Source organism: Pogoniulus pusillus, chromosome Z (genome assembly GCF_015220805.1).
Source record: "Pogoniulus pusillus isolate bPogPus1 chromosome Z, bPogPus1.pri, whole genome shotgun sequence".
NCBI lineage: Eukaryota > Metazoa > Chordata > Aves > Piciformes > Lybiidae > Pogoniulus > Pogoniulus pusillus.
The window spans coordinates 65,734,978-65,761,925 of NC_087309.1; the positions used below are offsets into that span (position 1 = coordinate 65,734,978).

Genomic DNA, 26,948 nt, shown 5'->3' on the forward strand with positions numbered 1-26,948 from the left:
GTTTTTTTTCCCAGCCTATCACAGAATCATTCAGGTTGGAAAAGACCCTCAGGATCACCAAGTCCAACTGATATCCCTACTCCACAAGTTTCACCGCAAAACCACCTGCAAGCACCACATCTGAATGACCTTTAAACAGATTTAGAATTGGTGGCCCACCTACCTCCCTGGGCAGCCCATTCCAATGCCTGACCACCTTGTGGAAAAAAAATAAAAATCCTAATATCCAGTCTAAACCCACCCAGTTGCAGCTTGAGGCCATCCCTTCTTGTTCTATCACTAATTACTTGTGAGAAGAGACCAGCATCAGCTTCTCTACAATGTCCTTTCAGGTAGCTGTAGACAGCAATGAGGTCTTCTCTCGGTCTCCTCATCTTCAAACTAAACAGCCCCAGCTCCTTCAGTCTCTCTCCACACTGCACTCACTCCAGTACCTCCACATCTCTTTTGTAATGAGGTGCCCAAAACTGAACATAATACTTGAGGGGTAGCCTCACCAAAGCCGAGTACAAGGGGAAAATCACCTCCCCGCTCCTGATAGACACAGCATTTTTAATACAACCCAGGACACCATTGGCTTTCTTGGCCACCTGGGCACACTGCTTGCTCATATTCAGCTGCTTGTCAATTAGAATCCCCAGGTCCCTTTCTGCTAGGCAGTTCTCCAGCCACGCTTTCCCAGACCTGTAGCATTAGTTGGAGTTGTTGTGACTCAGGTGCAGGACCTGGCATTTGGCCTTGCTGAAGCCCTAGCTACATTCTTACAGGCAATCCATACACAGAAATATGAGAAGCAGCGCACTTGAGAAAAACAGCCAGAATTTTGCATGTGGCTTTTGGTAGCTCTTCGCTTCCTTTTGAAGGGTGACCTATATTTGGCCTGACTACATCACACTTCTGTTGTATATATCCATCTACCAGTCAGGGTGGAAGAAAATCATTGTAGGGAAAGAGATTCTTTGTCTGTCAGACACTGTTACATGTTTTTCCTTCAGGCCTTCAAATATCTTCTTGCACGTGTAACAGGTGAGTACTCCAACACTTGCCTTTGTGCTTTAGTTGCATTTTTTTGGTTCTTATTTGGAGAATTGAATTCTGGGACAGAAATCAAAAGATCCTGTGTCAATGTCTGAGGCTAATCAGCATCTGAATTTCACAGGCTGCAAAGTTCCCAGCCTCTGCTCCTGGAGAGATTCCAGTTCTAACCGATTTATTATGAGGCAGATACATGTTGGCCTACTATAAAGCAATCTTAGAGATCTTACAGAGTATTTGTTGCTAACAAGGCAAGAATTGATACCAAAGTGGCTGTCAGGGTGATTGTGTGTGGGGTTGTTTCAGAGTTCTCTAATATATGTTAGAAAAGAATAAATTCATTTTTAAAACTCCTGCCATTTCAAATGAAAACTATCAAAAGTAAGCAGTTATTTTGAGCTACTCCATTTCTGAAGTGTGTTACAGGGTCCTGCCTTTTCTGAAAACTGCATGCACCCAGGTAATGTACTTGGCAAACAGGAGTTCTGCACTGAAGATCTTTGACTAATTTCTTCTTAACCTATGATATGCAGCAGGACATTGAAAAGACATTTATTTTCAAACAAAATACCAGCTTAGCTCCTTTTCCTTTTGATGTTGCTTGTCCCTAGATGTGCCTTCCTTTCAGAGAAGAGGTTCTGGATGTTAAAGCACATACCTGAATCAAAACAAAAAACGGTGTAAGAATAAGGGAGTAGAGCCCAAAATGTCTTCAAGTCATTTCAAAGGGACTGTGGAGGAGCCTTCTTGTGGCAACCTTGCACAATTCCTTCCATGAACTTAAAAACAGACCATTGCATCACAAAGATGAGTGTGCTAGTTTGAAGCAGGGTAGAATGTTTTGGTGAGAGAAAGTAGATAATTGGCTGTGAAAGGAAAACAATGGTTGTGTCTCCTTCCCTCACAGTCTCACTGAAGAAGAATGTAAACATTAGATAACACTTTTGCCATTTTTGTCTCCACTTTCTGGCTGGCTTCTGGACTCAGCTGCAGCTCCCTAACCTCACTGCCACTCACCTTGCTTCTTAACCTCTTGGCTGAACCTCTTTTCTTCTTAGGACTGGGGTAAGGTTGAGAGGGGCAGGGGGAAGGTGCAGGGGTGGTTGAGAGCCCCTCCTGGGGACTCAGGTTTCTGGGAGGGGAGTTGTGCTTCTGTATTACTTTTACTTTGTATATTTCTGTATATAACTGTATATATTGTAAATAGCTGCTTGTATATTGTGCTGCTGTAAATAGCTTCATTTATATTCCCAGAGCCCGTCTGAGTTAGCTGGGGTACCTTCTAAAGTGTGGGGGGGTGGGTAACAGCCCAACCACCACAATGAGATCCTTCAAATTAGCGTTAAAGCCAATGACAGAACAACTACCTGGCTCTAATGCTATGCCAGGTTAGAGTGGATCTCTCCCCTGGTAGAGTGAACTCACTACAACGTGGAATTTTTGGAAAGTCAGGAAAAGTGAAATTATATTTCTTAGAGATTAAAATAAATATAACAGTATAAGGAGAATAAACTACTGCAGAAATATAATAACCTCATAGAAGATGGGGAAGGGTTCAAGCGGTGGTGAAGCAGCAAAAGCAGCCACAGCCAGAACAGTGTTGGGGAAAGATAGCAGCAGGTGCAGCAGAGGCAGCAGGGGGAAGGTACAAGCTGTGCTTCCAGACATAAAGCTCTTGATGCTCCAACAAAATTACAGTAACTTATCCATTGTTGACATTATATGGCTTATCCCTACAATGTTCACCTCTCCACTCAGAGCTTCCACTTCTAAATTTCTCTGTTCTAGTTTTTTTTTTTTTTTTAATTGTCTGAGAAATCTAGTTGAAATGGCCAAAATCCACCCCTTTCATGTAATTTCCATTGGAACATCAAGTCATTCCATCTAAGCAGGGACATCAGTGTCATGGACAGTAGTCATCCAGGATTCAAGCATTTCCCCAATTCCCTTATTTCCATCTGTCTCAGGGATTGGCTAGCTCAGAGGTTTTAGGAAAGGGTGGGTGTTTTCTTCGGTAAATGGGATGGAGCAGGACTCTTAGCACTGACAGAGTTTATGCTCATGGGGTTTATGGACATCACAATTTTCTGCCAAAAAAAACTCATAACAACTTACATCTACATTCTCTTTGCTAATGTCAAGTTCCGTTGTGGAATACATTGCATTTCATCATTGTTTGCGTAACCCAGTATGTACGATCAGATCCTTTGGCAGAAACCAGCACTTGGACAGGTGTAGCCTTCCCTGAAGGGGAGAATACCCAAACAGACTTCCCCAACAAATTATTTTCATGAATAACAGGAACCCTGTCACCTTCTACCTTTCTTTACACATCTGAATGAGATGGACTTGCTCAGTTGGCAGAACCCCTACTGTTCACTACCCAGGTAGCTTGGGCTAGATGTTTCTCCCAGTTCTTTAAGGCTCCTCCCCCCCATTTAAAGTTGTTTTCAGCAAACCATTATAATGTTCAATTTTGCCTGAGTGTGGTGGAAGGTCCAAATTATACCTAGAATACATATCCATCACATGCCCCAAACACCTGCCTGAATATCCACCTTGGTCCCCCTTCCCGCTACTTCTTCCCAGGTGGAAGAGGTGGTAAAGCAGACAAAAGCCTCAGCACCTCTCAGTCTACCACAGACACCTTATTTGGCCTTGTTTTGCAGCTTGTTTTGTGCTAAACACAGGTCACGGATCCGAGGCGTGTGCATCTCCCTTTTTTGGATTGGTTCTAGGGGTGGTTTTACCTGCTGCTATTGGTCAAAGATGCTTGCCAAAATGCTTAAAACCTAGCAAACTTGTTTGCTGCTGCTGCTGCTGCTTTTGTTTTGTTCATTACTCGATTGCCTTATGTGCCTCTGTGTGCCAAGACACTTTGCATCGCACGTTACTGGGGACTTGCCTACAAGTGGCAGCCCTTACCCTGCCTGACTGAGCCGAGGGACTGAAAACTGTTTTGCCTTCGGCTGGGATAGAGCTGCCCACTTGAGCTCAGCCAAGCTCGAGTATAGGTAAGGACATAACAACAGCCTAGCAACAAGTTGCGACGCTGGGACCTGCTGGCCTGCCGTGCTAGCCCACTCTGCCAGCCTGTGCTCCACCATGAGGACCGACTCATTGGCACACACCGCACCCGACTGGCCAGCTCCAGCCCGGAAAACTGGATCCTGCTCTGCCCAGGTGGCTGACCACTTCAGTGACTTCCTGAGAGACACGGAAGACTTGTCTCATGTCCGTGGGCCTTCTCTGACAATGTGCTCAACCTGAACTAAACAAGCATCAAAGCCCCATTGCACCATCACCACGTGAAACCTCACCACATGGCTGCAACTATATTTTTCCCATTTATGCTTTTGGATCACAAATACGGAGACTCTTAACCAGTGAGTAAACTAACTCTCTGCACGCAAGTTTGTGAAAGTTTATGCTTAAACTTTAAGCAGCAGTTTGTGCTGTGCTGCAAGGCTCTCCAGTTACAAATATTTTTAAAAAGAAATCCTTTCTAAATCATTTACATTTAATCTGACTGTGTATATCATAGGATATCATAGAATCCACCAGGTTGGAAAAGACCTCCAAGATCATCCAGTCCAACCTATCACCCAGCCCTATCCAGTCAGAAAACAGTTGTACTAACTACATAATAGAATCTGTGTCTGTTAATTGTAAATAAGTTTGGGCAAATTTTCTTTATATATTTAATAAACTATTGAATAATTTTTTTATCAGCCTCATTACAATTCACTCCTAACCCAGATTCAAATCCCTCCTTAGCACTGAGACAAGTGCAAAATAAAGGATGTGGTATAGCCCCTCAACACATGCTCTTTGTCTCAAGTTTTTATGAGATTATTCTTAAAATGGTGCCCTTATCTGATCCAATTCACTCTGTAGTGCCATATTGCCACAAGATTTGTCTATTCAAGCCAAGAATCATAGTATCATATCATAGTATCATCAGGGTTGGAAGAGACCTCACAGATCATCGAGTCCAACCCTTTACCACAGAGCTCAAGGCTAGACCATGGCACCAAGTGCCACGTCCAACCGTGCCTTAAAGTGCCCCAGGGACGGTGACTCCACCACCTCCCCGGGCAGCCCATTCCAGTGTCCAATGACTCTCTCAGTGAAGAACTTTCTCCTCACCTCGAGCCTAAATTTCCCCTGGCGCAGCCTAAGGCTGTGTCCTCTCGTTCTGGTGCTGGCCACCTGAGAGAAGAGAGCAACCTCCTCCTGGCCACAACCACCCCTCAGGTAGTTGTAGACAGCAATAAGGTCACCCCTGAGCCTCCTCTTCTCCAGGCTAAACAATCCCAGCTCCCTCAGCCTCTCCTCATAGGGCTGTGCTCAAGGCCTCTCCCCAGCCTCGTCGCCCTTCTCTGGACACGCTCAAGCATCTCAACGTCCCTTTTAAACTGGGGAGCCCAGAACTGAACACAATACTCAAGGTGTGGTCTAACCAGTGCAGAGTACAGGGTCAGAATGACCTCCCTGCTCCTGCTGACCACACCATTCCTGATGCAGGCCAGGATGCCACTGGCTCTCTTGGCCACCTGGGCACACTGCTGGCTCATGTTCAGGTGAGTATCAATCAGCACCCCCAGATCCCTCTCTGTTTGGCTGCTCTCCAGCCACTCTGACCCTAGCCTGTGTCTCTCCATGGGGTTGTTGTAGCCAAAGTGCAGCACCCTGCACTTGGAGCTATTGAATGCCATCTCATTGGCCTCTGCCCATCTGTCCAGGCGGTCAAGGTCCCGCTGCAGAGCCCTTCTGCCTTCCAACTCAGTCACATCTGTCCCCAGCTTGGTGTCATCTGCAAACTTGCTGATGACTGACTCCATGCCCTCATCCAGATCATCTATGAAGATGTTAAAGAGGATGGGGCCCAGCACAGATCCCTGAGGGACACCACTAGTGACTGGCCGCCAGCTGGATGTGGCACCATTCACCACCACTCTCTGGGTCCGGCCCTCCAGCCAGTTCCTAATCCAGCACAGAGTGTTGCCATCCAAGCCATGGGCTGATAGCTTAGCCAGGAGTTTGCTGTGGGGGACAGTGTCAAAGGCCTTGCTGAAGTCCAGATAGACCACATCCACAGGCCTCCCCACATCCACCAAGTGGGTCACCTGATCATAGAAGGAGATCAGGTTAGAAAGGCAGGATCTGCCCTTCCTAAACCCATGCTGGCTGGACCTGATCCCTTTGCCATCCCTTAGGTGCGCTCTTATCACCCCCAAGATAACTTGCTCCATCAGTTTCCCTGGCACTGAGGTCAGGCTGACAGGTCTGTAGTTCCCAGGTTCCTCCATCCGACCCTTCTTGTGGATGGGGACCACGTTGGCCATTTTCCAGTCTCCTGGGACCTCTCCGGTGAGCCAGGACTGCTGGAAAATGATGGAAAGCGGCTTGGCCAGCTCAGCTGCCAGCTCTCTCAGCACCCTGGGATGGATCCCATCTGGTCCCATGGACTTGTGGGTGTCCAGATGGCTCAGCTGGTCCTGAACTAAATGGTGTTATGTGCAGAAGCATGGGAAACTGTATAGGTTTCCAGCTATCCAGTGCTGGCCTCTGCCATGGTCAGCACATACTGCTTTCTAGTCCGAGAATGAGGATTTGCCATGCTTCACCATATTTGCACTTTGCCCACCACTCACCATACCACAAGGGCTTCAGATGCTTGGCTTATTTAATAGCAGCACAAATATCACAGCCATGTATAACTTGAGCTATAGCGTCCATGGACGTGTCAATTGCTCTATCCCATGCCCACTGGTAGGTAACATCTCTACCGCGATGTCCCAAGGAATCATGGGCCCACCAAGCCAAGAACAGTTCACCTTGGTGTTCCCAGTCTAAATCCAAGTCACTGTTTGCATATCTGAAACACCTTGGCAGTGAAATCTGCCTCATGGTTGTGTTGATGCTCTTTGATAGCTTTACTCTTGGCCATGTGAGTGTCTATGTGTCATACTCTTACAGGAACTTTCTCTAGATAGGTAGCAATGTCCTGCCATAAGTCAGCAGCCCAAACTGGCTTTCCTTTGCCAATTATTTCCTTTCCAGTCCTTTGGCCAACCCCACAAGGCATTGGCGACCATCCACGAGTCAGTATAGAGTCAAAGCATGGACCAGTTCTCACACTCAGACATATCATGAGCAAATTGGATAGTTTTCACTCCAGCAAACTGGCTTGATTTGCCTTCTCCAGCCTTTGCTTCAGCCACTGCTCGCACAGGGCTCCAAACTGCAGCTCTCCATTCTTGCTTGTTTCCAACAAGGCAATGGGAACCATCTGTGAATAAAGCATAGTTCCTTTCTTCATTTGACAAATCACTGTAAGGAGGAGCTTCCTCTGCCTGAGTTACTCTCTCCTCTGGAAGATTTATAGAGTTTCTGCCTTCCAGTCAGTTAGTAATCATCTCCACAATGCCAGGTCGTTCAAAACTCCTCATGCATGCTCACTGCATTATGAGAGCCATCCCCTTAGGTAACATTGTTTGCATGATGCAGTGATGACCCCTTCCCTTTACACATCCAGTTCAAAACTGGTAATCTGGGAGCCAAAAGAAATTGAGAGTCTGTTCTGATTACTTCGGAAGCAGCTTTTACTCCTCCATAAGCAGCGAGAATCTCTTTTTCTGTTGGAGTGTGGTTTGCTTCTGACCCTCTAGATCAAGGGTCCTCAAACTTTTTAAACAGGGGGCTGGTTCACTGTCCCTCAGACACTGCTGGGGGCTGGGCTATAGTTTGGAAAAAAATGAATTAATTCCTATGCACACTGCACATATTTCATTTGTTGTAGTGCACAAAAAAACAGGAAAAATAATGCAGTATTTAAAATGAAGAACAGTTGTAATCAACAAAACCAAATAATATTTCAATGTGAACCATGGGCCGGCTTTTGGCTAATGAGATGGTCGATGTTAGGTTCCATATTTGTCACTGCTAGTCGTAGCAAGTGATGCAAGTGTTCATCAGTTAGTCTGGATCTGATTGGAGATTTCAGATGTTTCATTCGGGGAAAAGTCTGCTCAGACATAGATGCTGCCAAAGATGGCTGCAATTTTGAGTGCATGGTTCCTGAGATTATGATATGTCTCTGAGCAGAGAGATGCATAGAAATTAGTAAGGCTGCTTGATTTGAATGCATCTTTCAGCGAGTCACAAGTCTGTAGTTCGGCCAATTCCATTTGGTAAATTGGATCAGCAGTTTCAATGTCAACAGAAAATGGGTTCTGGAAAAGCTGCATGTCCTGTTCATGGAGACGAAGCTCTTCAAATCTAATTTGAAACTCCTTTTGCAACACTTTTAGTACATCCATACATGTTTTGTTTGGGAATGTAACTGCTGGGTTTTCTGCAGACAGGTTTTGAGTTGTGGGAAGATGGCAGGAGTTTTCCTCCTTTACTTGGTTAATGAGCAGGTCTAATTTGACTTGAAATGGTTTCACATGTGAATGCATATCACAGATGAGCTTCCCCTTTCCTTGAAGTTGGACACTGAAATGGTTGAGTAGCTCTGTTACATCTGTCAGAAACGCAAGGTGCCATTTCCATCCTGCATCTTTGAGCTCTGGTACTTCTTTGTTTTTAGAAAGCATAAAATCATAAACCTGTGGAAGTCATAAAATCATTTCAAAACTCTCCCTTGACTCAGCCAACAGACTTCTGTGTGGTACAGAATATCTTCATAGGCAACATTTAGCTCAGACAGAAATTCCTGAAACTCTCTGTGGTTTAGTGCATGAGCTCTAATGAAGTTAACACAAGAAACCACAGTTTTCATGACAGAGTCCAGCTTCAGTGGTTTACTGCACAGTGCTTGTTGGTGGATGATGCAGTGTATGGCTGTTGGATGTGAATGGTTGCGTTTGTCCATCCTTTTGTTAATGTGTGCAACCACTCCTTTCATGGACCCTACCATGCTAGGAGCACCATCATTTGTCACACTAAATAGTTTACCCCCAGTCCAGCTCCAAATCATTCATAGTTTGGCAAACTTTCTCCTAGACATTGTCTCCTGTAGTTGTTCCTTTGATGCTTTTCAGTGTAACAAGCTCCTCTGTGACTTTGAAAGAATCATTTGTCCCACAAATGGAAATTAGAAGTTGTGCAGAATCACGAACATCATCGCTTTCATCGAGTGCCAATGAGAAATAGGAGGAGGACGAGGATGGGGTGGTGGCAGCGCAGTTTGTAGCTGAGAGGTGCCCAAAGTGGGAGGCAGGTCGAGGACAAGGCGCTGGTTCCAGCCAAGTCCCAGCAGGAGTCTGGGGGCTGCGGAGGCTGGCGTGTGGATTAAGTGGCAGGAAGAGGCTGCTTTGTTTCCCCCCCAACTCCCAGCGGGAGGGGGAGTGAGATGCGGGGTGTGGGGTGGTTCTGTAAATACCGGCGGGCCGCATTGAGGACCCTGGGGGGCCGTATCTGGTGCATGGGCCATAGTTTGAGGACCCCTGCTCTATGTCCTCTGTTGCAGGCCACACTGCCTGCTATCTCTGCTCGCTGGTGGGACAGCAGTAAACAATCCCATAGGCCAGTATGGTCATAGGCCAGCCACAAGGGTCTCCAGGTGATTCAATGTGAATTACATAGAAGCCAAATTTATTTTTGTAACAGCCTGAATATGTACACTCAGCCAGTAGAGCACACACCTACACATTAGGATAATTAGTCAGGGACAACCCACTCCATCAGCATAAACCATGCCTTGTTAGTCTCATTGGTGGAATCTCTATTATCTACCCCTTCTGAGGTAAGGAGGACAGCTGCATGTGAGAACCAAGGTCTGTTATCGTAAGAATCTGCCTGTTGTCGTTTCTCTTCACTCCATTCCCACAGCTCTCCTGCACCTGCACCCCACAACTCTTCTGCATTCTGCATTCCCACAATCCTCTCCTCCAGAAACCAAGTGGTCGGCTGTGTGTTTCTCCTGGGGCTCTTTGCTACGGGCACCAGGTTGGAACATTATCACTTGCAGCCATGTACAGGATGCTGTTAATGTCTGGACCAGTTTGAACAGGTCCCAAACCCATTGCATTAACTACTTTCTGATCTGCTCAAAGGCTGCTTGTTGTTCAGGTCCCCACTTAAAGTTGTTCCTCTTTCGAGTCACATCATATAAGGGTTTTACAATCTGGCTGTATCCAGGGATGTGCAGCCCCCAATATCTGTTTCTAAGAAAGATAATGTATCCTTGTTATTTGTGGAATTTGCCATGTTGGAAACTTTATTTATGGGATGTGGTGACCATCTTGCCAATGAATTCCCAGAAATGAAATGTTTCTATCAGGTCCTTTCACTTTGTCCTGCTTTATGGCGAAACCTGCTTTCAGCAGAATGTCAATTATTTTGTTTCCCTTCTCAAAAACAGCTTCTGCTGTGTTCCCCCAGACACTGATGTCATCAATGAACTTTGAGTGCTCTGGATCTCCACCTTTCTCCAATGCATCATGGATCATTGCATGACAGGTCTTTGAGCTGTGCTTCCACCCCTGGGGTAAATGGTTAAATGTATACTGTGTCCCTCTCCAGGTGAAAGCAAAAGGAGGCTTGAATCCATCCACTATTGGAATAGAGAAGAAAGCATTAGCAACATCTATGGTTGCATACGATTTTGCCTCATTGGATTCCAGCTCATACTGGAATTCTAACATGTCAGGCATAGCAGAGCTCATAGGCAGAGTGACTTCAGTTAGGCTGCAGAAGTCAACTGTCAATTGCCATTCTCCATTTGCCTTTCATATGGGCCATACTGGACTGTTGAAAGGTGAATGAGTTTTTTTTAATGATGTCTTGGCACTCCAAACAACAAATCAGATCATGTATGGGCACCAAAGAGTCACAGTTTGTTCTATCTTGCCTGTGATATGCAGTTTGATTGGCAATTGGCAACTTCACATCCTCTATATTGTACTGTCCAACAACTGCAGACTCATCTGAGAGCTCAGGCCTCACAGACAACTTTGATCTGTCTCCAACAGCTTCTGTATTTGTTATTCCAAAGGTCCATTTATAACCGTTGGGATCTTCAAAATGCCCTTCTCACAGAAAATCAGTTCCCAGAATGCAAGGTACATTTGGACCTGTTACAATGGCATGTCTTTGCCAGTTGCTCCCAGTTGAATTTATTTCTGCCTCAAGCTTCGTCAATTCTTGAGACCCTTCAGTAATTCCAGAAATAGTAATAGATCCCATTCCATTATGATTTTAGGACATCAATGTACATTGAACAGCCATGTCCCCTGGAGCCCTGTATTTCTGAATCTTCAACATACCACGCCATCTAATATATGCATTCCAGTATATTCTGTTATCTTCCTGGTCACTGGCTTCTGACTGATAAGAGGCAGGACTTCTTAATACAGACCATTGCATGTACAATTGGCACAGTGTTTAATGGCATTTTCTGAATCATAGCCAGAAATGTATGAGTCATTTGGGAAAACTGAGAATCATAGAATCATAGAATCAATCAGGTTGGAAGAGACCTCCAAGACCATCCAGTCCAACCTAGCACCCAGCCCTATTCAGTCAACTAGACCATGGCACTAAGTGCCTCATTCAGGCTTTTCTTGAACACCTCCAGGGATGGTGACTCCACCACCTCCCTGGGCAGCACATTCCAATGCCAATCACTCTCTCTGGCAACAACTTCCTCCTAACACCCAGCTTATACCTCCCCTGGCACAACTTGAGACTGTGTCCCCTTGTTCTGTTGCTGGTTGCCTGGGAGAAGAGACCAACCCCCACCTGGCTACAACCTCCCTTCAGGTAGTTGTAGACAGCAATGAGGTCACTCCTGAGCCTCCTCTTCTCCAGGTTAAACACCCCCAGCTCCCTCACCCTCTCCTCATAGGGTTTGTGTTCCAGGCCCCTCACCAGCTTTGCTGCCCTTCTCTGGGCATCTTCCAGCACCTCAACATCTCTCTTGAATTGAGGGGCCCAGAACTGGACACAGGACTCAAGGTGTGGCCTGACCAGTGCTGAGTACAGGGGAAGAATAATCTCCCATGTCCTACTGGCCACACTAATTCCTGATCCAGGCCAGGATTGCATTGGCTCTCTTGGCCACCTGGGCACACTGCTGCCTCATCTCCAGCCTACTCTCTACCAGTACTTCCAGGTCTCTTTCTTCCTGGCTGCTCTCCAGCCACTCTGTTCCCAGTCTGTAGCACTGCTTAGGGTTGTGTTGTGGAGGGCCTGTAGGCCCCAAAACTAGGCTTATTTATGCCTTTCCCTGCCTGGACATGTTCTTCTGCCCAAACCAGAGGTAAACACATTAAGTGGATAAAAGAGAGACAACAGACCTGGTGCTGTGGAGTCTGGTCTGCTCAGAGTCTATGTTATATAAAGTGTTTGTAAACATGTTGTGTAAACCCCACACGCCCCAGCCCATGTGATCCCCTTATTTGGGAAGTCCAGGCAAGGGGCTTTGCCTATTATGGTAAGGTTTGGCTGACTGCCAACCTGATTGGTCATTCTAGTGGCCAAGGGGCCATTAATCTCAGCCCACATTCAATAAATAGGGGTACACAGGTAAACAATGTGCTTGGACTCTCCCGATTGCTCGGACTCCCCTGCTTGCATACTCACTTGCAGAGCTCACTTAAGCCTGCATATATATATGTGGAGCCCACAGTCTCCCAGCAGCCATGCACACCTTCTGTGCCTGCTGCTTATCATTGCCTGGTAAGCGCCATTACCAGGAAGCAGACTCTGAATTGTCTGCACGCGATCGGCCTATGCAGCCATCATTACATCATGCTGAGACAGCACAACATCCTGCCTCTGCACCTGAGGTCCTGCCTGCTAAGAATCCCTGGACAGAGCATCCAGAAGAAGCCAGGAGACAAAGGCAGAGATTGCATCCTTCGCCTGGAGAACAAGGTCAGAGACCACTATTTCCCCAGAAGCCAGGAGGATTCCAGCCTCAAAGTCCACAGCCAAAGACTCCCATGAAGCTTGGACATTAGTAATAGGCTGTGACATAGCCCCAGAGGGTGATTGATAATTAATAAGAGTTGTAAGTGAATGCTTTTATGCCTCTGTAATATCTATTGCCCACTCTGCTGGGCGAATAGTACATAGACCCCAAGTGGCATTAAGCTGTGGGGAAAAACCCTCTCTCTGTTTATAGTTTGAATGTTTGCTAGTTATTAATAAGTTATAATGTGGTATTAATCCTAGAATGTCTTCCATAACCATGTAGAATCCTTTTAATATTAATATACAATGGTTGGGGGTGGCGAGAGTTCAGAATATTGAAGTTAATAAATATATATTTTTATAGAATGTTATCTCATGCCAATTAATTTCTCCCCTCTGCCAAAATTGGTGTGGGTGGCGGAATACCCCTCCGCGGCAGGTTGTTGTGGCCAAAGGGCAGAACCCTGCACTTGGCCTTGTTAAATCTCATCCCCTTGGCCTCTACCCACCCCCCCAGCCTGTCAGGGTCCCTCTGCAGGGCTCTCCTACCCTCCAACAGATCAACAACTGCTCCTAGCTTGATGTCATCTGCAAACTTACTGATGCTGGACTCAATCCCTTTGTCCAGATCATCAATAAAGGTATTGAACAGGACTGAGTCAACTCCTCTTTTAGTCTTGTCATTTTGCAACTTCCTTACTCTTTTCCCCTTTATCTGTATTTTCACTGAATTGATCACATAAGATGACCCAAAGAGACCCATGTGACTGCTGTCTATTTCTAATCAAGTTAGTTTGATTTGGTTTTCTGGGACGACGCCTATCCATGATAGCTGAGACATGTACCTACTCTGATGGCGAAGAGGAAAAGTCATTGTCCTTTGCCAACTGGGATATGGATACGCCAAAATTAATGTACCTGGCTCTAATGCTGTGCTGGGTTAGAGCAGATCCCCATGGCCAGTAGAGTAATCTCACTGCAACACAGATTTTCTCAGGAAGTCATGAAAAATCAAATTGTATTTCTTATAGTTTAAACTAAATATAACAGTATAAGTAAAATAAACTGCTACAGACATATAATAACCTTATAGAAGATGGGGAAGGAGTCAAGCAGTGGCGAAGCAGCAAAGCTGCAGCAGCCAAACAGCAATGGGAGAAGATAGCAGCAGGTGCAGCAGAAGCAGCAGAAGCAGCAGGGGGAAGGTACAAGCTTCACTCAGACATAAAGCTCTTGATGCTCCAATGAAATTATAGCAACTTATTCATTATTGCCATCATATGGCTCATCCCTAGAATGTTCCCCACATTTCTAAGTGTCTCTGTTCCCAATTTTATTTATTTATTTTAATGTCTGAGCTAGAAATCTAGCTTGAATGGCCACAAACACAGTCAAATTCTGTTCAACATTTTCAGAAGTATTTTACTGAGAATAAAAAGAAGGCATCTATATGTGGTGGAGGGGCACTAGCCCCAAAACTGAGGCTTTTCTATGCTTCTACATGCCCAGACATGTTCTTCTGCCAGGACCCACGAGGCAGCAAACAAATTGTGTAACACACACACGCCCAGCCCGTGTATCCCTGAGGGCCGGGCAGGTAAACCCCTACTGGGAGGGTCCAGGCATATCTCTACTGCCTATTGGGGCAAGGTTTGGCTTACTGCCAACCTAATTGGTCATTTTAGATGTCCAATGAGCCACGAATCTCGGCCCCAGAGCCTATAAAGAGGGGTGCACAGCAGCACCAAGTGGTCAGATGCTCAGTCCTATTCAGTCCAATCAGACGGTCCAGACTGTTTACCAGTTCAGAAGCTTAGAGCATTTTAGACTCAGCTCTGATCCACAGCAGCACCCTGCTGCCCTGACCCCCTTGCATTGGGCTAGACATAGGATCAGGCCTTGCTCACTTGCAAGCATTACAGAGGCCTAGACCTCATGCATTGATCTCAAGGCGCAGCCAAGCTATCTGCAAGCCCTTTGAGAAGCAGCAGAGCACATTCATGCCTGCACTTCATACATATATGGGGAGCCGAGAGCCCCCTACCTAAGCCTAGAGCTATCTTGATTCATCTACGGAGTTAAATCTCCCTGCAGCACAGCATAAATACTACCTGCCAGCTATCCTGTAAGTCTGGAAAGACGCAGAGCTCAACAGACCCTCAGACAGTCTGCAAACCTGCAAACGCAGCTTGCTAGCTGCCAGACCTTGTCAGAAGCAACACGGGCAAATCCTTCTCCTGCACCTGGAATCCTGCCAGCTGACCATCTCTGCTCCGAGGCAGAGATCACCCCAGGAGTGAAGGCTAGAGAAAACTCAATTTACCACAGAGACTGGGAAAACTTTATCATTCCTTGCAAGCCGGGACAGACTCCAGATCACCAAGACCCCAGTACTGGGCACACGCTGAGACAGATTCCCGGGAGGGTGATTTAATGATTAATACTTAAGAACAGCACACATAAGTAAGCTTCAATTCTTTTGTAATATAAGTTACCTCTATCTGAGGAGCACACATAGTTTCAGCCCTTGCTGGGCAAACACTAGAGCTGTTAAGAGGCATTAAGCCTAAGAATCTTTCTCTCTGACAATAATTGTTAATAATTTGATATTTTCATTTAATAATCAATCCCTGTAAATATATATAACCCAAAGCTATTTTCATAAACTTGCAAACGAACTTGGATTTCATAGTGGTTGGTAAATTTGTAATATTAATTTTAATAAATAATTTTATAAAAAATCAAAACTGCCTAACAGGGGAGGAATAGAGAAATCCCCTCCACGACACTATTTACATATAGGTTTTACATGGGCTCTTTTTTCAGTCTTTTGTGTAATCAACCTGTAAAAATAACTTCTCAAACCAGCTAGGAGTAATGTGTGAGGAATGACTGAACAGAGTAGGAGTATGATAAAATGCAAATTGATTCAAAACCATAATCTAGTAAGTAACTGTAAGGCCAGGATCACTGAAGCAATTGTTATTTTTGTGCCTCGCGCACAATGTCTCTTCCAAATTCAGTAACTTGTATTTGAAAAGTCATAACAGCTGATGAAGACCTGACATGGTCTGCTGAATATGTGGCAGCGAAAGTTAGAGCTTGTGAAAGGAGCTATACTGATTTGATTTCTTGTTGCCATAAGCATCCCAGCTGTGTTGAGACCCAGCTTTCTGGAAGATGAGACACTTACCTATAAAGAGTACTAGCAGGTAGGTTTTCAGAACGTAGGGGAAGAAGATTGAGAAAGCAAGTGGAAATGGTAGCTTGATGGAGTATGTGCCAAAGGATTCAAAATAAGGCAGTGATACACAGATGGCAAATGCTGTAAAATAATATGGTACATCTTCAGTCAAAAGGATGTGGAAGAGCATTAGAAAATAAAGGTCAGCACAGATATTCCATGCTGCATTTACTACATCAGTCATACACACATACACATGTTTTCTTTCAGTTTTGTAGGCTTGAGGTGCTAATTGCTCTTAATGCTAGATTTATCATCTACAGCCTGTTCAGCAATGACTTCTGTAACTTCTATTGCAGTGCTTTCGACAAGATCTCAGTGGGCACATTTACTGATGTAGATATGGTAAGCTGCTATGGACTCTTAAGATCAGCCTCACTGAGGGAGAAGGCAGCTTTGGAATTTGCTGCCTAATGTGATCAGTCTAGAATGGGGAAATCTGTGTGTGCTTTTTCCTGATTTACCACCCCAAGTGTATGTATTCATGTACTGTTGTACAACAAAACAAAAACCCAGATGCATGAGCACCTAAGAACCCCTTATGAAGAGTTACTAGGGGAGAAAGATATGTGCTATACAGGCGCTTGTATGAGAGTACATCAATATTTCTAGCAACTCTGGCACGCAAAAACCAGTATTTTAAATACTAATGCCAGTTGAACTGATCACATTTTCTTGAAATTTAGGAAGCAAGTCATTGGTACCTTTCCCATCTCCTTACCTTTAGCCAGTATTGAAAGAGGATAGAGCGGGATGCACAGTGAGAAGTTTAGCCATGTTAGTGGTAGGTAGTATATTCCCATCCTTGCTAACATGTTGTAAGTGTACCTGCAGCAAGAGGAACAGCAGATGAGCTCACATCTTTAAAGGAAAGATAAATTGTTGAAAAAACACAGGAAATTGCACAAGAGCATGGAGCTGAGAAAGCTTCCAGAGCAATACCACAACAGTTCAGGTCCTAATTGATGTCTGAAAGTAGATGGTTCATTGTTTTGGAAAGGTTGTCTATGGTGCTACCCCAGAGTGGGCAAACAGTAATATAGCCCTCTAGCTCGAAGGCTCTACTAGTAACCAGCATGGTCTCATAGTGGTCCATCAGAAAATGAATTTCAGAAAGGGATGTAATGATTGAGAGGGACAAGCATAATATGTCTGTTGACTAGGACTGAGGAAATGTCAACTAGTAACTGCTGGAGGAGGCTAAACAGCGAAGTGGTCACAGGCATTTAATCTGAAGTGTAGCTGTTCCTCCCCTGGACTTCAAAAGGGGTAATAGGCTCAAAAAAAAACCAAAACCAAAAAAAAAAAAAAAAAAAAAAAAAACCAAAAAAAAAAAAAAAAAAAAAACCAAAAACCAGTTGTGCTCTGTTCTTTACTCTTACTGTAGCTGTTACTGATTGCACTCCAGAAGACCAGAATACCTAGAACTTCATTCTCCAACAGTGAGCTAGTTTGATCTAAATTGGTATGTCAGCTTTCCAAACACCAGGGAAACGTGTATGATCACATTTTTTTGGTCAACTGAAAGGCTTTTTGTCCTCCAGTACTGCTAGAGATATGAAAGTTTAAAGCTACTCTTAGTCAGGACTGCCTCTGACAGGTGGAACCAGTGTTAACAAGATTTCCTGTAAATGCTTCTCTTTAATTCATTTCACTCATCTGCATTGTTCCTGACCTGTAGAGGAGTTTGACAGGTTATAAACATGCCACCTTCTCTCAAGCTTGCTCTCTGCAACCTCAGGATTGTCTTTACTCTTTATTATTACTGCATTTATGGCCTGTCTCAACCCAATACAAAAATAAAAAGGAAACAGTCACTAACTCTCTATACACCTACTCAGGCTGTTCATGGTATGAGTGAGAAAGATCAGCTATAGAAAGCTTTGCAGAATTTTCTGTTATTATCTGTGATGCCCAGGGTAGTCATGTCCCCAGAGAACTATGTGGAAGAACTTGTAATGCTTCAAAACTGGTTGACTAAGGGATGGAATACATTCCTGTACACTTCAATACATGACTGCTTTGAGATGCTGGGACATGACAGAGATGCTGTAATATAAATCAGGTAAGAATTTTAAATCCATGTGAGTTGTACTATACATTGTTGTTTGAACTGGTCATTTGCTGCTATAGAACAAAGCACCCTGCCTGTTAAATGACCACCTTTATTGCTATGATACTGGACTGTATTCTTTATCATAGAGCGAAAATGAGGATTCATTGATGAGAATGTTACACACTGGCAGGACTTTACAAGCACTCTCCAGCCCCATAGAAATTTTTCACTTGGGATTAGTTTATACTATTTTATTTATTTAAACAGAATTTGGATGGAGCAATAATCCAAATAATACAAGCAGTAGTTCATTAACACATGATAGTACAAATACCCTGAAGCTGACTTAAAATCTTCCTTACCGGTCTTACCTGATGCTTTCCTTTTCCAAAGCTTTCTACATTTCCTTTGCTGCCTAAATCCACATTCCTCACTCAGTCCTGAATATATTTGTTTAAAAATGCAAAAATCTATTTTAGCAGAACCAAGAAGAATTAAGAAAAATTTTGCTCCCTTACAGTGGTTGCTGTGAGGGCTATGTCTTGCTAAAACACTTCTTAATTCCCTATGTCTTTCCTGCCTTAAATCTACTATCTGAGGTCCACACAGGCTTTAAGTTACATTTGAGAAACATTACTGATTTCAGATACTGATGCAAAAGTCAGTAATGTGGAGTTTTCACCATTAGGCATTTACTGCAGTGAGGTACTAGTAATACATTTGAGATACAAATCCTCAACTGTATTCTTAACCATTTTTGCCTCATGCTTTGTCCCTGTGGTGTGATACATATCTTGTTACCTAGAATTCTCAGTCTCTGCAGCAGGAGCTCTTGGCTTTTTGGAAAGTGTGGTGGTATTAACTCAGAGTAATCCTTCTGTTTTCTTACCAAGTTCTGCTGATGTCTCCCTACTGTGCTGTCAAGCTTGAATCAAAGCGAGATACTAAAAAATGAATGGCATATTGAAGCAATAGGATTGTAAATCAGTTCTGAGGATTGCTGTTTCCCAAGAAGCAGTTGTGATTTCTGTATAAATTTTGGTTAAAAAGGTCAAACCCTTTGAACTACAAATGGTAATGCAGCAATTTACTTCTGTAAGTCGCTCTGCCTCTCAGCTGTGGATTTTTGTGAAAATCAGTAGGTAGCTTATAAGGTCCAAGCTTTTATTTAAATGGAATGAAATGTTTTTTTACCAAATTCAAAATAATTAAATGAACCAGTAGGACAGTGAGGGCAGAGTTCTGCTTGAAAGAATGACCTGTTTTTCCCTCATGATTTCACCTTTAACTCCTTACCTGACCACATCTAGTAAGTTCCATAGGAAAAATAAAATGCACACGACGTATTTCCCCTGAACTTCTTCCTGACTGCTGATCACAACAAATAAAACAATTATTCTTTCGGTGATCTAAAAAGAAAACATAGATGTGAATTCAGGTAGCACCTTCTATACCTCTACGTCATTTTGGCAAAACCAGAGGCCACAACTCAATCCAGTTTGCTTTACAGAAATGCTCCACTGAGTATTTTGCTTCTTGCCCTGCTTTCGTTCAAGACCCCATCCTCCTGTGGCTCACAGACGTGGATACTGTTGGCTGATGTGGTAAGAGTGGACATTTTCCTGCCAATGGGAATGACTTGAGTTTGTAGCCCAGGAAACCTGTGGATGATCTGACTGATGTCATAGCAACAGTTTTCCCACTACACACCAGTGTCTGGAGGGCTAGTGGTGGTATACTTGCATCATAGAATCAACCAGGTTGGAAGAGACCTCCAAGACCATCCAGTCCAGTCTATCACTCAGCCCTACCCAGTCAACTAGACCATGGCATTAAGTGCCTCATCCAGTCTTTTCTTTAACACCTCCAGGGATGGTGACTCCACCACCTTCCTGGGCAGCCCATTCCAATCGCAAATCACTCTTTCTGGGAAGAACTGCATAGGAGGCTGTAGGACACAGAGGGCCCTTGAACAAGGCCCCTGGCTATCTCACAGTCCCAGGTCAAATTTCTGTAGCTTGTAGATTGGCATCCCAAGGGATCTCTGTCACACAGATTTGCAGAAAGGAGGAGGAAAAGCAAAGGTTCTTTTATTTCTTTCCTTCTCATTACTGGCTTGGAGAAATGAGTTTAAGCTTGTCAGTTTTGTGAGTTGTTGCCGCAGTATTTATGCCACAATACCTTTCTAGTGGTGGAACCTTATCTGACCCACAAGGTCTGCCTTTACAGATTTAAAGACATGAATTAAATGTGAACTATCCAGCTTTAAAAAAAAAACAACACATTGGCAATATTAAAGCAGCTCAAGAAATTAAAAAGCAGTGCCTTGTGGCAGCTTTCTTGGAGAAGTTTGTTATACATTTTCATGCCCTGCCCTGTACAATAAATATGTGTGTAGTATTCAATGCTGCCTGCATCTGCTTGTGAAACTGCCCCAGAACAGAGCCAGGTCACTCTGATTTACATTACTTGAAAGTGCTGAAAGAGAAAGCATACATTTGTTCACTTGGTATAAATCAGTATAGCTGCACTGAGGTTTACAATGCCTGCTGCCATCTCTTCTTTCCATAGGTTTAATGATTTTAGGAGTTAAGATGTCAAGTCAGTGAAAAGTCATGAAATGAAAGTGGATTAACAGGGGGATTTTTATAAGTGCATTCTTCACTTGTTTCCCCTCTCCCTTTATTCCTATCTGAAAATAAGAACTTGGCCTCCCAGCAAGCTTGTGTGGCCATTTTTTTCATAGCAGTTTTGCTACATACTGGTTGTCAGTTCTGGCATGGAACATTTTAACTACAGACTTTTTTTTTCCCATCCCACATCTGTCAAATAATGCAGCTATCACTTCACTATTCAGCAAAACTACATGAAAGCCATTTTCCATATAGAGAGAGAGCAAGTCCCTTAAGGATGTAGTTCCTCAACTTGAAAAGCACTGAGAGGTCACAACAAATTGATCCCATTGGTCCCTAGCTGAGGAATTGAGTTCTAAGAAGGTCAAATGTTGACAGACTTCTGTATAGACTGGCCAAGAAACGGAAAGTGAGAGGTTGTAAGTCTTGTACTTGTATACTGATGCTGAGGAACCTAGCATGAAAATGGGAGAACTGGAAGTATTGATGTAGGATCTGAAACTAGATACAACAGAATCATGGTAAGACAGCCATCACAAGAGAAAAATCAAAACACATACAGAATGGCTATGGAGACATACATTTCAGCCTCATGGGAGTGGAAGTAAATGCCCTTCTTATCCCAGGGCCCAAACAGCTGTACAAGAGGCATTGTGTATCACATAGGTAGGACTCAGCAGATTCCCTCCATCAGAGGATTCATGTGAGAAGGGGAGCATCAAAAGCCAATAGCCTCAGTAGTTGCAGATGATGGAAGTCGGTAATCAGACTGTGTAAATTAGGTTAAGCAAGAGCACGGAACTGAATCTGGCACAACACAGATTCCCTGTAGATCTTCCATTCCTGTTAAACTGTAGTCTCAGCCAGCAAAAATGGGATGCACAAAGCAGTTGTCAGAGGCTGAAACCAAAAATTGTCTGTTGCCTTCCTCTGGAGGACACTGCAGGGTAGAAGGCAAGCTTAACTGCTCATAAGAACGGTGATGTCCCCATGGGGATAGACAGTGGCACCCTACCTCTTCTCTGTGTGAACTGCGAGATTGCCTGCCTGTTGCTTTATTCTCCTTTCAGACATTGTGCTCCTTTCTTTCTAGTACTCACACATGCAGGCACAAATTGAAGGTAAGTGCAGAAGCTGGAAAGCTTTCCAGCAAGTGACAAGGCAAGGTGCTGCTTGAGGAGATTTCAGTACATGCCTTGATATTGTATCACACACATCTATGTATATACACACATGTATGTATATACATTCATGTATGTATATGTTTGTGTATGCATATATATATATATATACACACACATATGTAAAAATCATATGCTGTTACTAGCCTTTAGCTTAAAAATAAAGTAAACCTAGAAATACTGTGCTCTTATGTTCCTAAAAAGGAAGTGTCTGCTGACACCTCACAAAACATAACTACAGTGGTTTCATTTTTCATTCCTCTGTGTTCTTTGTGCAAAAATCAAACTGGAATTTCCTTCCTCTCCCAGTACTAGCCTGTCACAGGATACAGCAAGTTCTGTAGAATGGCATAAATTTCCACAAGGCAGCCTGGGTATTTGAAGCAAGTGAGCAAAACCAGCTAATTAGTCTAGCTGAGGTTAGAGTGAGAGCAGGCAGCACATTCACTTCCATTTCTTAAAAACAGTGACTGTACGGTGTCATCCTTGATACCTGAAACTTTTATAGAGCTCTTCAATGCAGTCAGTTGTTTGAAAAAGAAGGGAGAAAAAGGAAAAAAAAAAAAAAGAGTAGAAAGAATCGTGCTTAGTGTTTGGTCTAAGTTAAAAAATAATGTGTGTTTTTTTTATCAGAAAGCCATAGTATATTGCTGTTGATCTGGTAGATCCAATCTTGTTTGCACAGGATGAAGAACTAGTGGTTTGGGTTTGGTTTATTCTGTTCTGGGTTGGTTGGTTGGTTTGTTTGTTTTCACAAAAGCTCCAGTCTTTTCTTACTTCTTTCCTACTCTGTCCCTTGCTGAAGTACCAGTCACATCAGCTGTTACTTTGTGCCCAGACTACTATATTTTGTTGTCCTCTGTTTCAGTAACTGCAATGACATGTGGCATGCTCTTCCCTCGATCATTCAACCTGCTAATGCAGTAGGGGACATCCCTTTGCACCAGCTTTCTGACCCTCCTTTGTCTTCCCTTCTTCCAGAACATCTATCACACAGGATTAATTTCTTTCATGGTGTGACTTGGCCTTGGCCTCCATAACCCTTCGCAGGTGCTTGGTGTCCTGGCACTTTCCCTCAATGAGGCCATCCTGAATGAGTTTTTCCTTTTCCACTGTCTGTAGAGCATATCTCAAAATTTTCCTTGTAAATGGCACTAAACCACAACAAACAGAAGTCCAATATGAAACTCTGCCTAGATCTTGTCTCTTCTATAATGTCCTCAAAACAGCCAGGCATCACAGGGGTACTTTCACAGCTTATTGTATTCAGGGTGGCATTACCTGCACCCCTATGCTTTCCAGATGTTGCCAAATATTTTAAGCTTAGAATCAGAGCAGGGCAGGCACTATCAAATAATTGCAGCTTTACCAGTGTGCTGACTTTGCGTAGTAGTTCAGTAGGCTGCAGTAAGCTAAGTATCTGTAACTGTCCTTCTCCAGTTCAGTTTGGAAAATACACCTTTTCCTGTTTGGCAGGAGTTCATTTGTTTGGCTGGCTTTTTTCCTAAGAGGCACAGAGGAAAGTGTGGAAAGGCACATGGGAGTAGCGTTGACACATAACTGCTTTACCTACACTCTCACTGCAAAAGCAGAGCAACCCAAGTAAAACAGAGTCTCTACCAAGGAACTTGTACAATTTGCTTGGATGTCAGGAGACTACTGCCAAAACATCAAGGCAAGAAAGTTGTGTTTGCAATGATAGAAGGCTTGGGAAAATAATTAAATAAGGAACCAAAGCTGTCTTTGTTACGAGGCTATCATTTGGACTCACACTGCTATATTGTTCCTTGACTCATTTTTTCCATACTGCCCTGGAGGGCACTGCAGTAATGACAGTGCAGTAATTACCCAAGAAAGGTGACAGTTGTCTTGCTTAGAATATCCATGTAATATCTTGTGTCTTTTGTGCTAACAGGGAGTAGTGTTTGTGCAGACCTCCCTGATTTCTGCTTCTGTTGTTCTGGGTAGGAAAAAAACAGACCATGTCAGGGCTAGGGAATGTATAAACTCTGCCAAGATGAGCTTTGCTTGGATGATTGTTAGCATTAGTGGGCTGTGTTTCTCTCCAAGGGATGACACAAGATTTTTTTAATAGGACACTTTACATAGGGTGCTTTCTCCTAAATTACTATAAGGACATGTACATTTAGGCAGGAAAAAGCATTTAATTGTATTTTGACAGGTTTGATACCATATTTAGTGAGAGGCATAAAGAACAGAGCTCGGTGTTAAGCAATTTTAAAAGATTTTGAAAGAGGAGTATCTTTGCCTGGAGGATGTGTCATTTGACAAAAATGGGCTATCCAGAGAACTAACAGAACAACTAACTTCTCTTGCTCATCTATCTTCTGACTGGTGAGAACAATACTATTCAAATACTAGTAATTGGAAATGTTTGAAGGTCAGCTCAACATTTTTACTTTTTCCAATGTGTTAAGAAAAATACCAAAACCTGAGGTTAACTCCCAACACAAAACAAGAGCACAGTAAGGCAAAATGTATGAAAAGCATTGTGTTTTCTGCTGTAGCATGTGACCTTTCATCTGGTTTTCTGCCTACAGCTTAACAGATGCCCTATAAACAGCTTAACAGTGTCAGAACCTCAGTATATTGCCACAATTTGCCCGTGTCTGGGTTTGTGCACACAGAGACTATTTTAGCAGCAATATGACATCTTTCATTTCTTTCCCCTCCAAGATTACTTCTTCAATCCCCTATTTTCTCTTGGTCATTATTCTTTTCTTTCATGCCCCATGACTGTTGGCACACCCTGCTCTGCTGGCTGTAACCAATAGACCAGGGAAATAGTATCCTCAGCCACCTATGGTGCTCTAGAAATGGGAGCTTCCCCACTGCTACAGGTAGCCACTCCACATCTTCCAGGTCCCTGTTACTGTGGCTGGGCATAGAACACTTAAAAGGAAACAAGCTGAGCGAGCAGCTTTTTCCCAACACAGTTCTGAGGACTCAGTGCCTGCAGTTAGGAAAGCACTAGCAAACCAAACTCACTGAGGAAGGGTGCAGGTGGACCATTCAGAGTAGTTCAGCCTGGCCTTGTCCCCAGGGGTGTAGCCATGGCTGAATTGCACAGGTCCTGAAAGAAGGGTCCTGAGAAATGGACTTACCTGCAGAAACCTAGGGAAAAGATGGCTTCTGTCAATGCCAACAAGGATGTGTAGGATCTCCAGCACAGATAACAACTGGCAAAAGCGCATCACCAGTCCTATGGAGTAAAATGTGTCGGCCAATGAATCTACAGACAAAGTCAAGAGGCAAATTAGAGTTTGGTTATGTGCTAGAAGACTGGACTGACTACTGTGTTTACTGTTGCCCTATTACTACAGGAAATGGCAAGAAACAGTTCATATAGTGCCAAAATTTTGGGCAGCAGAAGCAAAGCTTCAAGGAGGGGGGAAAGCAGCTGACTGTGCATGTAGCTCTGACACAGAGGCAGGAAGCCAAAAAAAAGAATGAGATCTGCTATACTTACTGCACTGGCAAACACTGTGCAGGATGTGTTGGCTTAGAGATACTGCTTTAGGATATTTCTAAATGAGGGGAACATCTAAACATGAAAAAATGTTGAGTTCCTTCCTGTATCTGTAGCCATGGCACTTTCTAGTGTACACAGACCACAGAGTGGGTATTTTATGTACCTAAAACTGCCCACCATTTTCATCAGTTTTAAACTTCCAGTGACTAGTTTCCTATTTTTGTCTCTTAACCCAGGCAATGGGAAGAGAAGTATGTTGTACTGCTTCTTCATACAGTCACGCACAGCAGCCACAAAGATATTCCCTCCTGGTGTCTTCAGTAAGTTTAATACTTACTGTAATGACCTAATCTAGTCACATTTCAGTCTATATTTAAGTCAAATGTTACTAGCATACTGCTGAATGTTAAGGCTTACTAGCAAAACAAGAGCTTCATTCCTGTTGTGATACAGGCAGACCATAGGAGCCAGTAACTTCCTCAGTCTCTTTAATGGAAGAAACAAATCTATTTTTAATTAAATTTACAGCCTGTGTATTGCACATACACCTAACCAGAATCCTCACTTTGTCTCTAATTCTATGTTTCTTCGCACCATTGCCACTTAAAATGTTTAAGGAAAAAACAGGAGGAATCCTACCTTTTCCAAATGACATGAATCTGATGATCATATTGGTAAATATCCAGGAATGTCCACAGAATTGCAGTAAGTCATACACAAACAGGTAGGTGCTCATGGTAAAGCTGTGGAGGTGAAAGTGATAAAGGAAACTGCATGGCTTACAACAACATTCAGGCTTTCTGACCTGTAGAAATGGAATGTTAGCAAATCAGAGAAAAATAGCTGAAATTTAAATGAAAATTGCCTGTGTGTCAGTGCTCATGAAACAGTACTGTCAGTAGTGGATCAGAGGCTCTCTTTGTTGGCATGTGTAGGATATGCCCAGAAAATTCTGAGTTTCTCTCAGTGATTAAGATGATGCTGGATTAAAACCTGATCCTCTTGGCTTGGCTCTGCCTTGATGGTGCGAACAGACTCAAGGGACTGCTGTGCTCAAGGGAGCCTTGGACTCCTGCAGCCTTGATATTTCTGCATCTGTGTTTCCCAGGGGACATGCCTCTAGTGTGTGCTCAATATGGCTTAAAGTACAATGCAGTTAACTTGCAGTGTCTCCAGCAGATGATGTACTTGTAAGTATTTATAAAAAGAAAAGTTAAGAAATGGAAAAGAGAGACACATTTCAATCTATTTTTATTTGATGCAGTCTGAAGCCTATCTGCCTTTACCTTTTTGAACCAACTTGCCCCACAGGTTTTCCAAATAAACACTAAATTTGGCTCTTTGTCTTTCTCTATAAATCTGTGTTTCAAGTTGCATT

General features: G+C 43.6%; 1 protein-coding gene across 1 annotated transcript; it reads right to left on the reverse strand.

The window, feature by feature from the left end:
- Positions 1 to 1,610: 1,610 nt before the first annotated feature.
- Positions 1,611 to 26,255, reverse strand: HACD4 (3-hydroxyacyl-CoA dehydratase 4). The gene is made up of 6 exons (XM_064140458.1): positions 26,210 to 26,255; positions 25,203 to 25,330; positions 19,560 to 19,672; positions 16,929 to 17,035; positions 16,157 to 16,288; positions 1,611 to 1,693 (listed from the first exon to the last, which is right to left on the reverse strand). The coding sequence occupies exons 1-6, from the start codon at positions 26,238 to 26,240 to the stop codon at positions 1,611 to 1,613; spliced, it is 594 nt and encodes a 197-aa protein (XP_063996528.1). The 5' UTR covers positions 26,241 to 26,255.
- Positions 26,256 to 26,948: the final 693 nt, after the last annotated feature.

What these genes read in the sequence shown, in the direction of transcription:
- HACD4 (XM_064140458.1), bottom strand. Translation starts at nt 26,240, where the DNA reads ATGATCATCAGATTCATGTCATTTGGAAAAG. An exon ending in ATTCATGTCATTTGGAAAAG is followed by an intron (nt 25,331 to 26,209) that starts GTAGGATTCCTC and finishes CTTTGTCTGTAG; the next exon opens with ATTCATTGGCCGACACATTT. An exon ending in TTTTCCCTAGGTTTCTGCAG is followed by an intron (nt 19,673 to 25,202) that starts GTAAGTCCATTT and finishes TTTTCTTTTTAG; the next exon opens with ATCACCGAAAGAATAATTGT.